This window comes from Falco cherrug, chromosome 2 (assembly GCF_023634085.1).
Source record: "Falco cherrug isolate bFalChe1 chromosome 2, bFalChe1.pri, whole genome shotgun sequence".
Classification (NCBI taxonomy): domain Eukaryota; kingdom Metazoa; phylum Chordata; class Aves; order Falconiformes; family Falconidae; genus Falco; species Falco cherrug.
Window position 1 is genome coordinate 92,932,632 of NC_073698.1, and position 15,258 is coordinate 92,947,889.

At 39.5% G+C, this 15,258-nt stretch overlaps 1 protein-coding gene across 2 annotated transcripts in view; it reads left to right on the forward strand.

The window, feature by feature from the left end:
* The window catches only part of CTPS2 (CTP synthase 2), a 74,033-nt gene extending 59,566 nt beyond the window's left edge, over positions 1–14,467 (forward strand). For both annotated transcript variants that reach the window (XM_055701123.1, XM_055701122.1), the window contains exons 17-19: positions 2,854–2,998; positions 11,408–11,518; positions 13,045–14,467. In XM_055701123.1, the coding sequence (XP_055557098.1) occupies positions 2,854–2,998; positions 11,408–11,477 (215 nt within the window). In that variant the 3' untranslated portion in view covers positions 11,478–11,518; positions 13,045–14,467. The remainder of the gene's footprint in view (positions 1–2,853; positions 2,999–11,407; positions 11,519–13,044) is intronic.
* The last annotated feature ends 791 nt before the right edge of the window (positions 14,468–15,258 follow it).

Here is a 15,258-nt window from a genome sequence, read left to right on the forward strand (position 1 = left end):
TTCCCATAGTCCATAGCTCCCAACTTGAATGCTAGGAAACCAAAGTCAGGATAAAGGAAGGCTACTGCTCTCCCTGCTTCCAAGGACTGATTGTTCCCAAGTTTGTTGTGCCCAATTGCCTTCCTGTCCTTCATGTGTCTGGAAATGCCTTGGAGGAGGATTTGTTTCATAATCTTGCCATAAACTGAGGTTAGGCTGACTGTCCTGTGCTTCCTTGTATTCTTTTTGTCTTGAAGAAGGGCATGGTGGCTGCCTTTTTCCAGTCATCAGGGACCTCTCATGGTAGCCTTGGGCTTTGAAAGATAAAATCCAGCTTCATGACATTGGCCTGCTCCCTAACACCACGAAATATTCTTAGTCATGTCCCAATAATTAATACAGGTTCAGTTTGCTTGAGTATATGAAATACATATACATGCAATATAGCTAAAGCGTAAAACATCACTGGAATATGTTACCTAGAGAGGCTGTGAAATCTTCATCCTTGCAGGTAGAGACCTTCAAAACTTGACTAAACAAAGCTGTCAGCAACCTGATTTAGCTTTGAACTTGACCCTGCTTTGAGCAGGAGGTGGGACTGGAGACCTCCCAAGGTGCCTTCCAATCTGTGTTTCTTTGAGTTACCTTACGTTTAGAATCATAGAAAAAAGTATAAAAATCAAATAGAAAGCAAGCTCCTTCCTTTCACAGAAGTGATTCAGATAGATGAGGGTTTCATATTGTGGAAATCTGGTAGATTTGGACTACTTTACCAAGTAAGACTTGATGTCTTTTCTAAAAGGTTCTGAAATAAAAAGGAGATACACTGCATTTTTGTTGAATGCTATACAGAGTAGCTCTTGGAAACAATCCCTTTGATTTTGCTTGATTCTTTGATTGACTCCTTGCTGTTAAGTCACTGTTGGCTAGATGAGTGTCAGGCACCTGAAGATGCAGGCTACCTTACAAGATATTTTTTTTCATTTCATTTTGTTTCTTTTAATTTCTTTTCCTTTCTGTGGCCCCTAGTTGACATTGATTAAGATAAACTGCATGCATAGAAACAGAAATTTATCCTAAGAATCCATTATCATCCTATGGAGTGCTACTTGTGACATGATGCTCCGGAGAATTGATTTTATATACTCCATGGTACTTATAATGTCAAGCAACTGCACCATAGAGAGTAATCTGAGAGCCAAAGATACATGTGAATTCATAAAGTACTAGTTGTCATAGTGTTCTTTGCATAGTTTGTTCCTGATAGATTACCTCTGTTATGCGTGCTGGTGTTGGAATGCTATTTTGTCTGCCCTGCATGAAACAACTTCTATAGAGAGCATTGTGAAATAAATCAGGTGGAATTTTAAAATTGCATGTTACTGTGAAAAGAATAAAAGCAGCAGTAAAACCTGGAATTCTTTCACAGTGAGCTGCAAGGAGACTCTTGATTACTAAAGAAAAACAGTCATCATAGGGAGGACGATGGATTGGAGTAGAAGCATAGAAATAACAGTAAACCAGATAGCTTAGGCTAAGCTTTTAAGCAAAATATCCCCACAGGAAATTTTTGATGCTTTGTCATTGTTTTATTTTAAAGCTTTAAAAGAACTAAATTGCATAATAAAGAGAAAGAAATTACGGCATAAATTTAGGATCGAGGTTCTCTTTAAGACAGCAGCAGAGAGAAGAGCAGTAGACTATATCATGTAGTTTATCTCCACAGAAGAAAACCCCAGTTTTCTTATCACTTACTCTGTACTGCAGAGATATTCCTTGAATGTTTTGGATTATTGTGGAAATTGTCAAACCAGAAGAGATCTGTGGTTAATTTTGTCCAGTGTCCTGGTACTAGAAATGGTTAATGTTAGCTCCTTTAAAACAATGTTCAGAGAAGGAACTGGTGCACAGTATGGAAGAGTATGAAAACATTTTTCCTTCCTTATCCTTTCAAAGAAGACAGAAGGGAAGCAAAAGCAGTAGTTAAGAGGTGCTTTGATTGAGAAACAGGGCACTGAAGATTTAAGAGAAGGTGAAGCAGCATGGCTTGTTTAGCTTAGCAGGCAGAGTTGAATGATGGCGATGTTGTCATCCTTAATCACACAGGCCAAACATCAGGAAAGAAGAGCACCACAAGAAATAGATGTAAATTGGTTGTAATGAAGATGGCCTGTGATAGGAAAAGGTTTCTAAGCAAAAGGAGGGAGTATCAAAAGAGCTTTCTAGTGGGAGCAAATCACCCTAAGTAGTGTTACAGCAGACCCTTGACCCTTTGTGCATGAGACTACACGATGTAGCTGCATTCAGTAACAGGAGACTGGACTTAATGTTGCAGGAGATCCCTTCCATGCCCAATTATTTGAAGCTTGTTTTCCCCCATTTTCTCTGGATGTTGCTTTCATATCTATCTTAGTGTGTAAATAGTTGCTGTATGGTAATGCTTGGTCTTTTAGGAACTGTTTTATTTCTCCCTCAGATATGTTAAGGTGCATGTTCTGAATATATGTGCATATATATATATATGGGAAACCAAAATACTATGAAAATAACATGATAAATGCAGACTTCGTGGTTGTTCCCCCCACCTCACATGTCAGCACAGGTTTATTATTCAGCTTTTAATTACATCATTGTACACGTTAAGGTTGAATCACAGGGTGATTTTTCCTTAATTTGCCTTACTAACCTTCTGCCTCTGTTGTCAATTGCTCTTCATGGAAAAAGTTAAGGTTCCTGCTGCCTCGCCCTTAAATTCACACAAGCTGATCTGACTTCTGGACTCCTATGCAAAATCTTCAATAAACTTATTTCCTAACAGTTTTTCTACTATCTCCTTCCTACATCTTACAGTTTTCTTTGATATCTATCTTACAGATCACCCATATTTTGTGGGAGTTCAATTCCACCCAGAGTTTTCCTCAAGACCTATGAAACCTTCACCTCCATACCTTGGACTGTTGCTAGCAGCAACTGGGACACTCAGTGCATACCTGCAACGTGGATGTAAATTGTCTCCAAGGTAACCTTTCTTTCTTGCTTGCCTGCAGTTTAACAGTCACATTTTTGGAGGGACTATCCTGTCCTTCAATTCAGAAGTCCAGAAGAGGAAGAGTTCTTCATGGATTGATTTACTTGTTCCTGTGCATGCCTGACATAAACCCTGGTGTAAAAGTATTTGTAAGCCGTAAGCACAGTTCCTGACTTCCTCATTTTCAGAGGCTGTTAAGGCTAAAGCCAAATCCATACATTATAACCAGAAAGAAGCAAAAAACCTTTAGCAAATTCACGTTAAGTCAGTGGTCTCCTGTGTTAACATTCATTCATTAACAGTAGTTTCACAGGGAAAGAAATTTACTTAGAGGATCAAGAAAAAAGAAAACACTGATTTTATTTTGCAGTAACTAATTAATACCATCTAGCAGAGGCAGGCCTGAAACAAAACATTTTGGGGTATCTTTAGACTTACGGAAGGGTTTGGATCTAGATCAAAACTGGATGGTTTGGCCAAACCAAAATCTTGTACCAGTTCCCTTGGACACAGAGTTTTCGGTTTATTGAATGTAGCAACAGTTTTTTAGCTGGTGTTAACTCATTCTTGTTTATTTCAATGATATTAACAACAGTTACAATTTCATTACAATAGCAGTCATAAAGAGGTCAGAGGGAAGCCTAGGGTACAATAACAAAAATAATTTTAAAAAAATAAATCACAGAATGGCTGAATAGTAACACAGAACAGATCCAACTCTGGCTTACTGGCTTTTCCTCTAAACAAGGCACCAAACTTACTAATTTTGTGGGGGTTTTAGGGCTTTTTGGTTGTTGTGTTTTTCCTTTTTTTTTTTAGCATTTCTTTCTATTAAAATTCCTTTTCTTAAGCGAGAAGTAGAAATTTTATTCAGGTTTCATTAGTAATGGAAAATAGCCAAGCCAGACCAGATCAGTCTGTTTTGGTACCCTGCTCCTTATGGTTATCAGTTATTTTTCATAAATGTTCTTCATCTTTGCTCACCCTGGCCAAATGTGCAATGGTGTACATGCAGAGAGAATATCTTTCTGATCTGTGAACTAGTATAGCTTGATTGAAATACTCCTACTACCTTAACCTGTCACTGTTATTAGTGGTCATAACATTATCTACCTTTTAAAATTTGTGCCAGTGCATTACACAAGCCAGACTTTTGTGGTGCTTGGCAGGAGGGAGTCTTCAGGCACAGTGATCTTCAGTCTTTTCCTCTTGTGGGCACTCTGCCTCACAGTTCATCCTGTTTCCCAGATCCCAATATCCTTTCTTTTACTGTTTCCTCCCATAAATATACATACTCTTCTCTCTGAGATAAAGAAAAAATACTTTTTTTGAATGAGTGATCTGCATGTCTTCTGCTGATTTAAATTTTAATCCCTTAGCATTATAGCAAATATGTTTTCTAACCCTGACTTTAAGTTTCAGCAATTAATTGAATGTGCCACACTTACTTACTTGAAATAATCAATAAAATAGTATACCCAACTCTTTTTCTTCATGTTTATACAGTAAACTGCAATCAACACCTTAAACATTTAGCAAAGGCAAAAGTTCATACCCCAAAACTTTATATAGAAAAATAAAAATTTTACCATTTACCTAGTTACACAGCGATCAAGCAAACCCCTCTGTCTTGGGAAAGAACATTGGAACAGAAAAACATTTGGAGACTAAAAGAGGAACACTTTTCAGGGAAGAACGTTCAGGAGGGAATTTCAGTGCTAATTACAGCACACGTACTCATATTAACGTATCCACCTGCTGAGTGGAAAGGATTTCCAATTTAAACCTTTAAACCCCAGAATGCTAATGATTTCATTGAGTAGTAAAGCTAAGGCATGTCATAACAACACTGAAAAAAATCTGAGAGTAGGATTTTCTGCACACCTCATCCAACACTGCCCACATAAATCCCTGAAAATGTTTGAAGTGTTCAAGGCCAGGCTGGAAGGGGCTTTGAGCAACCTGGTCTAGTGGAAGTTGCCTGTGGCAAAGGGGTTGGAATGAGATGATCTTTAAGGTCCCTTCCAACCCCCCCATTCTTGATTCTATGAATTGTAGCCATACTGTTGACTAGAACAAAGATGTAGCCTGAAAGAGAATTTGTGGAGGCCAGCAAGTTGAGCAGATTACCTAAACTAGGCTGTTAAAAACACTAAAAAGAGAGTTAATGTTGAAGTTCTGAGACAAAAGGAAATACATATTTCAGTATGAGATTCTTAACAGGAAATTATTACCACAGAACATTTAACAGCCCCGTAAATTACAATGTGATTTTAGAACATCTGGTATCTGGGCAGAAGCCCTAGCTTCTAAGCAGAACAAATAGTAAATTTAAAGATGTATCACACCTCCCAGGAGAGTGCTTTAAATAAATCAAAGTGAATAAACTTCCCTTAAATTTTTGTGAGGCATAGTATGATAGACAGTCTGAGAATGCTTACACATAGACAGGAGCATACCCAGCTTGAGACTGAAATGCATCCTCTGGGGTAAACTTAGTTTCCAGAAGCTTTGATGCGTACAGAAACAGTCAAGAACTGAGCAAAGGATGAGAGTAACTCACTGATGAATCATTACTTAGTTACCTGAAGTGGTACTTGGGCATCTAAATTGCCCTTGTGGTTTCAGCCTCTCGTGCTTTATGGCATGAGTGCCTAACCATCAGACAAAGTGATGCACGTCCTTGTGAATGCTTTTAAATCGTGATTTTTTCTAAATCTTTCCTTGGAAATACTGAGGTTACCATTTCACACAGAGCTGAGGAAGGTGAGAAGCTGCCTGTTTAAATGTCTCATTTTAAAGGACAGAGAAAACCAGAACCACCGAAGACTCTCAGAAAGTGTACAATACCCACAAATACACTGCTTTTTGAAAGAAAACAAAATTGTTTAATAGAAAACTAGTGGATGAAGAGGGGAACTTCACATGTAATGTTGTTGCCTTTGACAGAGTCTTACAGTTTCATTTGGGAAAAGCAATAAAAACTGGCTTATTTTTGGGAACAGTGTCATATGGATTGCAAAACCACTGATGTACCATAAAGCCATGTTGCTGGTTTCTTTTTTCCCCATAGCAAGTTTAGCATCAGCAGGTTTTATTTCTTCTTTCCCTCAGTTAACATCTTTATTAATAGCCTGCAAGAGTCGGTCACAGTGCATTAATGATATTTGCAAGTAATGTCATTTAAATAAGAGCTGAAAGCACTATTCAGAACAAAGAAATAACGTGAAAATATATAGGCAATTGAGAAACCTGTGCTGAAAATGAGATCTGCAACCTGGTCTAGTGGAAGGTGTCCTTGCCCATGATAGGGGGGGGTGAAACTAAGTGATCTTTAAGGTCCCTTCCAACCCAAACCATTCTGTGACTGTGCGTTGGTTTGGTTGTGGGTTTTTTTGAGGAAACTAAAGGTCACAAGCTAAACATAAATAAACAGAAATGTCCAGTAGATGGGAGGAAATGTAGGAAGTGAGAGATGTTCATAGGTGAGAAAGTGTGGGTAACTAGGACTACTGCCAAAAGATATTTTTGCAAAGTGTTAGTGAATATGCTGATGTGAGGCACTAATCCAATGCCATCTAATCACAGAGTACTATGTTAAGTTCTGGGCAGATTATTAATAGCAGATGACTTATGAGTTGCATTCAGAGACAAGGAAAAAGAATGGCCAGAGGACAGGAGGAGTTGTGCATAAAGAAAAAAAATCTCAGGAGTTTTGCCCATAGGGTGCTTACTGCACTAACATGGTCCAGCTATCTCCCAAATCAGCCTTGTAGGAAGACTTGGGCAAGCACCTATAAGCAGAACAGGAAACAGCCTATGAAAGATGTTCTGATGTATGAGGGACAAAGAAGGTATGATCAGGGCTATCTCTGATATCCCCTGTACATTGTCTCCAACCAAAACACGTCTGGCACAGCATCATATTTCTGCCATTGGCCAAATCCAGACATTTCAGAGGAAAGTGAAGGTGGTCTTCAGATTCGAAAACCGTCAAGGCAGTGGCAAGAGAGGTAGGGGCTGCTCCACCAAAGAAAACAATCCAGGAGCCAGGGGTGGCATCTGTACTGGTAGGGGTAGTGTCCTCACCAGCAGGAGTCGGTACCGCTGTTGCCAAAGGTGGCAAGCAGGCTGGCTGCAGTGACAGTTACTGTGTCTTACAGACAGTCCAGTGCAGAAGCTCAAAGTGATGAGTTAGGTCTGAGGTCAATCCAGGTAGTCCAGTCAGCAGGTGACTACAGAACTCAGAGATGGGTACAGGCATGTCTGCAACATAGCGCAGGCAAGGATTGGGAGCCAAGGCTCCTGGCTCCATCAGTGGAGGCCCCAGGTGAGGATGGCCAGGGCAGCTAAGACTTGTTGGTACCCTCAGAGCTCTTACAGAAAACTATAGAAAAAGTTTTAAAGGAAATCCTTTCTCAACCATTAGTGGTATTTAGTAGTGAACTGAGTAATGGTTGTTATGACAGTTACTTTGATATTTTAATGTTAGATGTTTACAGTGAAGACACTTCTGAGCTAATCACCCCAAGTCTTTTTCTGTAGTTGCTAAGTGAATATGCACTTTAAGGGAGCCAGACAGCTCATGATAGTGGTTAAGTGGGTCAGAAGCATTGTACCCTACAAGTGCCTGTTTCTCTCCATTGATTGCAAGAAGCTGATGCCAGCTGTCTCAGATGAAGATGTCAAAGCTGAATTAATTGAATCCCATGCATGAGACTTGGCAGAGAGTTTTTGTAACACCCAGATATGTTCTGCCATCTTGGTTGTGTTTTTTGTAATGCTGGCTCCTAATAAAACTGTTACCCTAGGTCCACTTATGTGAGTGCAAAAGTCTGGCAGCTTGGACTTGGGGAGTCTTGGGTACGTGCTGAAGGATTCTTTAATGAAATGATGTTTCAAGGAAGCGTAGGATCATGTAATGATGGCGATCATAATAAATGGTATATGATCATTTTTATTATAAAAATCATAAAAATATACATTGAGAAGTATGAGTGACTGCAGTTATAACCACTGCACAAGAAATAAAATATTTATTTTAAATATTTTCTTAATGACTATAATAATTTCAATCGTCCACCTTTTTTTGGGGGTGGGGATAAATAAGAATAAGGCAAGAACCTGACACCCACTTAATCTTGTTTGTAATGATTCTTACAACATGGACTCCAACAAAAAGGAGCTAGTGAGCAAATCCAAGGCCACCACAGCAGTTCTGTTCCATCTTTTTTTTTTCATGGTAGCTGGAGTATAAAGATGTGGCCAAGATAAAAGCAGGACTAAACTCAGAGTATGCAGTGTCACTGCATCTGGGCAGTCACTTCAGTCTGCAAGATAAAGAATTTTGGTCACTTTGATCCTTGCATCTAATCTACCTGTAGTTAATGGAAATATGCTCACTGCAAAGTGAAATATCAACCAGTACCTGGTATTTCACTTCGCAGTTAGCTGCAACCTGAATCTAACAGCACCTGTCTGGCGTTTCACTTTGCAATGAACTGCAACACATTTTCGGGAGCAAGGAAAACATCCTCTGTTAAGAAATCACATTATGGGATTTTGTTTTGCTTTATTGTCCAGTCATCTTCAGATCCCTGTTTTCTCAAGATGTAAGTAATGAAAAGATCTTCCCCCTTGCATGTGCTCCATTATTACCAAATTCATGCCAGTTTCAGATGTCTCTGTTCTGCTGACAGAGACATCATCATAACTCTGCTATATTTGTCTAAAGCACAAAAGGAGGCAAGCTGCGAAGGTTCTCTATCGGTATGGTGTGGAATGCAGCCGATAGCTGGGGAAACACGGCATGAAGTTGCAATGCACCACCTCAGCAGCCAATCTCAGTTGTATAATCATTGGAATTAAGACTGCAGACCAATTTTAAACTGTGTTTCTCAAACAGCCATTCAAAAGGACCAAAACACCTGCTTTTAATGTTTTTATTAAGAAATATAGGCAACTCTAAAATGGGTGTTCCTTGAATGTTCTGTTGGTTTCGTTTGGAAAATTCAGATCAACATTCTTTAGAAATGAAGTGTTTGACACAGTTTCAGAGGGTTTTTTTTTTTCATCCTTTTTTAACATATAATTGACAAAAAGGTCCTTTTCCAGAAATGTATGCAATTTAAACAGTTGTTACAGTAATGCTATTCCCTGCAAAGGCAGGAGCCAAGCTAAGTGCATTTCTTCCTCAATGCAAATGAAAGACAAATGTACTTACGTTAGTACAGGCTGTGGCTGTTTGAAACGAATGATTGTTACAGCTTTTGAGACCCGTTGAGTGAGGGAGGACCTATTATGAGAGTGCTGGGTGGGGATCAGCACCTAACTGTTCCTCAAGAGATGAAGCTGGGCAGTTCTCTCACCTCATTGGTCACTGAGCATTTTTACTTAAGCATCTGTCTCCCATACTGTGTTGTAAACGATGCTCTGGCATATGTTTTTTGGCTGTGACTGCCACTGGGCAGCAGAGCCTATTAAAAAAAAAAAGAAAAAGAAAGTTCTCTGAAGATGTTGGATTTAAACCAGGACTATCATAAGATTATGCAGCTCTCTGCCATCACAGTTTTACCCTCTGTTCTGTGGACAGTTTGTGCTATTTTGCTGTGATGTGAATATGCAAAACTGTTTTAATAATACTGAATTTTTATTCCATGTTTCCATGGGTACTTTCAGAAAGAAGTAAGTACAATGTTGGTGATGTGTTTGTCTGTGTGCATCTGGCATGCTTGATCATACTGTTAACAATACTTTCCTCACTTGAACTGTGTAATTGTTTGCCAGCTGGTGAAATGATCAAATTGAGCATTTCTCACTAGCCCAATATGACACAGTCTTTGCAAGAACTGCATCAACAACATGCTGTAGGCAAAGTCTGAATGTTAGAACAGTCGGAATATCTAAGCTGGTTTTGTAAAGAATTTGGTACAGTGATTTTCTGGAACTGTGGGAGGCTTTCCTAACAGTCAGAGGTAGAAATTAAACGAGACGACTGTTGGTGCCATTCCTCCTGTCCAACTCTATTAAAATGACTGTGTTTATATCTAATCTTTGATTACTATTTTATTTTTGCAAAGAAGAGAGGGTGAAAATCAGGCTACGAAGCAGTGCTCAGTAAGAAGCACCAATATAGCAGAGTGCAGTTTGTTCACTGTTCCACATTGCAGTCTAGATGAAAGATCTCCAGCTGCGGGGTTACATAGTTCCCCTTAAATCATCACACAGCAGGCAGTCACTGTGGGTCAGCTGGTAAAGCTGTGTCTAGGTGGGTCATGGGCTGGTTATGCGCTTGATGTCTCAGTAAGGGATCATGGCCAGAGGTGGGGAGTGTGACGTGACTGGGGTCCTGTTGGCTGGAGGGTGAAGGTGTATGTGGTAAGAGCGAGATGTGACGTGTACAGTGGCTGGAGTAGAGTTGGTACCCAAGGCTGACGCTGCTGTACTCGCATAAACGAGGTCTGAGATCCCCCACCATGTTAACCGTAACCTGTGCTCCGAAGTATCACGGAACTGACCAGAATTATTGCTGCTGAAATGCACTAGTCAGTTCCCTGCGCTTCCTTTGCTGGTTTCTGATCTTGGGGAAATTCAAGCATCCAGAAATCAGACTGTAGAAGTGAAGTGTAGTAGGGGGAGGTTAAGGCTGGAGGTTCTTCTGAAGAGGTGTATTTAGAGTTAAGATAAAACTGGAGACCCAGTAGAGATCACAGCTGACTGAAAATGTGATTTGTGGGCACTTCTTTCTCTCGGTCACAGTGGTGATTCCTGTTCTTCACTGTTTCCTTGTTCTGGCCACTTTATAGAACCATCATTTGCATGGCAGTTTGTTCAGTGAAAACCAGTCTGCTTCTCTTGGGAAACTGCAGAAGGGGATAAAACCTCAGGAAAAAAGTCAGGATATTGCTTGGTGCACTGAAGGTGATTTGTGTTCTGACTCGAAGAGCAAGAATTGTAATTTAAGTATAAATTGTAGCATTCTGAGTAAATGAAGTTGTCCTAATTTTCTCTTTGGTTAAAACAATAATTTTCTTTATCACAAAGGAGAAATTCCTTTTAGTCTTGCTCTGAATAGCTGTTACACTCCATGTTGTTAATCGCAGTAATAGGCACACAGCACCAGCAAACTGTAGAATGAAGGTACAGGGGCCAAGCAAAAAGAAATTGAACATACTGTTTATCAGGTAGGATATTTTTTCTCATCAGATCTTAGGCTCAAACTTAAACCCATTTCTGTAGAGGAAGGTGTTCTAAAATACTAAAATTGAGCATGGGCTTAAAGTAGTTTTCTGGAAATGGGTTGCATTTGAGGAAAGTGTTGGTCATATGCATCGTCTGGGTTGGAGGGTTTGAATAAAGTATTTGGTTTAGATCCTTCTGACTGTGCATTGCTTCTAATAGTGACAGCTATAGTGACCTCAGTGATGACAGCTCTCCAGAAAAAGAGTTTCCTGATTCAGAAACAGGCTGAAATGATTGTGTGAGAGCACAGAAACGGATGATGCTATTAAGGTAAATAATTTTGATGTTGCTTTATGACATTTATTTCTTCTAGACTTAAAACAGGAGACAAAGTTATCTGGATTCTCCCTTTTGTTTCAAATCCCATCTGAGAGCTTCTATTTTCTTCCTTGCCTGCAGCACTTAATTGTTTTCCTCTTCTGCTGCCTAACTCTGCAATTTATTAAAGTCTGCTAAGTGTTTTGGGCACAGCTTACATGTAGGATGCTGTACAAAATCGAGTTTAGTGTTGGAAGATACAATAAAAATACATTTTAAAATTATGTCGAGATTTTTTGGTTACTTCTGTTTGCAAGGTTGGATCACTTCGAGTACACTATGTTGACATGACTTTTTATTTTGCGTTAATATTTGTTTGCCTTAGGCTTTGCCAAAGAGATGTTGGATTGTTGTTTTTTCACCTGTAAACATGGTAGCCATAGATTTCCTTTCAATTTGGAGGTTGTATTTCCTGAGACACCTGATCTCTGCAGATCTGGGTCTGAATCTTAGTCTCACTTCATTTTCCCTACACTGATTTGTCAGAGTTGCAGCTGGTATGGTACTCTGATACATGTGTAAATTCATGCTTTCCAGTATTTCTGAGCAATTCTGTAAGCAGGACACAACTTTCCCCTCCGATTTTATTCCTTTCACATGCTGTACTCACAAAGCAGCTGTGCATATGAATGATGCATTTCTGCCTGATGGTCTCCTGATAAAAATACTGGCATGAGACGCTAGAAGGAGTTTAGTCCTTAGCTGCAGCATGCGTTTCTTCTGTGATTTCTAATAAATTTCTTTTTCCTTCTCATGTACCACTTTAAAGATAATAATACACCCCCAAGTCATGTGAGTGGAGAACAGAATGTTAAATGATTTAATGATCTGGTGCATGCAGATACAGTACTGATGCATGTCCTAGAGTGACCACAATATTCCTTTTCAGTCTCGCCTGGAGCCTTCACACTTGGAAACATCACTATGGCTCTGTTTCTTGAGACCAACACATAGTACAGGACAGCCCCTTTAGCTTGGCCTTGCTTTCCTCAATGACATTTATGAACGGTGATTCTATTTACCATTGCGGATGTAACTGTTTCAGTGCTTGCATGAGTGGACTTTTGTGGTGCTTTGAAGTAGTTCCCGGCAGTCAAGCTGATTTTGTTTGGACGTGTCACTAGCGGATACCAATTGTATTCAACAGAATGACTCTAGAATGGATTAGATAACTAATTCCAGATAGAAAAGGAAGATAGAAGTACTGGCTCATTTATTTTATCTCAGGGTTAATTCTGCCCATTAATCAGAGCTGGATACACATGTAGGCTATATTTAGCTTTGTGGTTTTGCTTTATGCTGCTTGACCTAAATGAAATGCATCTGCTTGTAGTATTTACCATAAAACTACTTTGAAGTCAGTCAACGGGTTTGAGAGAAACTGACATAAGCATGAAAAAAACTGAGTTACAGAAGAAGTATTTTTAATATTTTTTTCCCATTTATTCTTCCTTCCCCTCCCTCTTTTTATGTTACAGAAAGTCAGGAACAGAACAATACTGAATAGAAGAAAGAAGCGTAAGCTGCTTACAGTCCTCACAGTGTCTGCTCCTATACTGTTTTCAGTAATGCTCTTTACAGGTGGCAGTTTTACTGTTCTGTAGCAAAAACTGTTCTGTGTAAATGGTGTTTCCTCTTAAAAATGGCGGAATGGTTGTGCACCTTAGCTGTTTATCATGATTGACCTTGTCTTACATTTCAGAGTGATCTCAAGTGAATATGTATTAATTCACCAGTTCACAGCTGTTCTTGATTTGAAGGAAGATTTGATTGTTTTCGATTTGTCTTAGAACAGGAAGATATAATCATTAGTTCTTGTGAATGAGAGGGAATGCACTAAAGAATTTAAGGTAAAGTTGTCTTATCCATGAGCAGCAGAGAACTGTTTCAGGTCTGTTTCCCTATGAAGCTTGTTGTATTTTATTTTATTTTTACTTTTTTGCTGTTCAATATGTACAAATGAGAAATTGTTGCTGTATTTCAACTCTTTGTGATTATAATAATTGATGTTTAATGCACATCTTTTCACTTTGCTTTTATAAGTGATTTCACTTTTACAAAACTTCAAATTTATTTGCTCTATTTCTCCTGAAAGTCTGGTAATACTGAACGTAATTCTGACCTACAAAATTACAGAAGTGATATTAGAAGGTGGTTTTGTATTTGTATTTTGTAAGAGAGTGAGGAAATACGCTTACATGTTAAAATGTAATTTAACACCTGTATAAAAGTTGTAGAAGAACCAGTAATAAATCTGGAGCATTATCTGCGCTCCAGCCATGCAACACTCAGTTAATTTCAGTAAATGAGTACAAAGGTGAATTAAGGTTCACCCTTGTTTTCCTTTATCCAGTGACCAATCCACGGTCATGGCACTCTTTTTCGCAATAGTGTAGAAAGTTATATTTTAAATTATGAATCACAAGTTATTCCAGTGCATGACAATTGAGGCAGCCCTGCAAAGCCAGGAATGCAGCTTGCATCGCTGAGACGGAAGGGGAAGGCGAGGGGTCCTGTACTGTGTATAAGGCTGGATCCCTTTAGCAATGTGGCATCACCAGACCTGTCACAGAAGTTGGACCTGCACCATGTAACTGATGGGCTCCACATGCCTGGGGCACCCTTTCCTATAAAGAAATCTTCCGAATTTTGAGCTTTGGGTTGGTTTTTTTTTTTGTTTTGGGCAAAGTGACTTTTTTAATTCATCAAAAGGTAAATATCTGTTCAAATTTGTAAAAAAATGTACAAAAATAAAAAGCACTGTGTCCCTTATTACAGCTTTGTAAAACTAAGTTTGAGAGCTTTACATTGCTTTAGAAAATCTCAGGTTACACAGCCAATTGATCTCTTCAGTAAAAGAAGCTTTAATGGTAATGACAAATAAAATGTATTCCTATGGCAGTGTTTTTCTAGAGTGGTTTGCAAATGTGTGCCTCAAACAGCAGGTATTGACAGAGTCAGTGTCACTGTATGTTTTCCCCAATGAGAGACACTGGCCACTGGTTTGTGAGGGGTGAAGCATTTCTCAAGATTGTCTGTAATGTACAAGTGTGTTTTCAAATATATTAAATTGTCAGAAATGTGTAGATGCTGTGTTAAAGAATGCCAGTTGTGAACTGTGGGGTCAACGAAGGAATTTTTCATTTAGTCATGTCCCAGTTGTACCGTGGGTGAGATGCTGTGATTTGCCCCCAAAAATGGGGGGACAAAAAGACATACAACCTGGAGTGAAGCTGGAAACAGCACCTTAACCTCCCAGCACCCTTACCAGTCCTCTTTCTGCTAATTGTGCTATACAAAGCAGTATCCTGGGGACAAACACCACTGCCACAAGGGATCCATCTGCTATTTGAGCTGACAGAAGCAGCAGCATGCCCTTTCCAAAATGGAAGGCAGAAAACAAGCCTTTTCCAGCCAAATCCTGGGCTGCGTTAGGAGCGTTGGCAGCGGGCTGAGGTGATCCTTCTCCTCTGTTCAGTCCTGCTGAGGCCACCCCTGGAGTGCTGTGTCCAGCTCTGGGCTGCCCAGTACAACAGAGACATAGGCATACTGGAGGGAGTGCAGTGAAGGGCCACTAAAGTGATTAGAGGACTGGAGCATCCCTCCTGTGAGGAAAGGCTGAGAGTGTACCGTTTTGGGCTGGAATAGAGTTATTTTTCTTCATAGTAGCTCGTATGGGGCTACATTTTGGA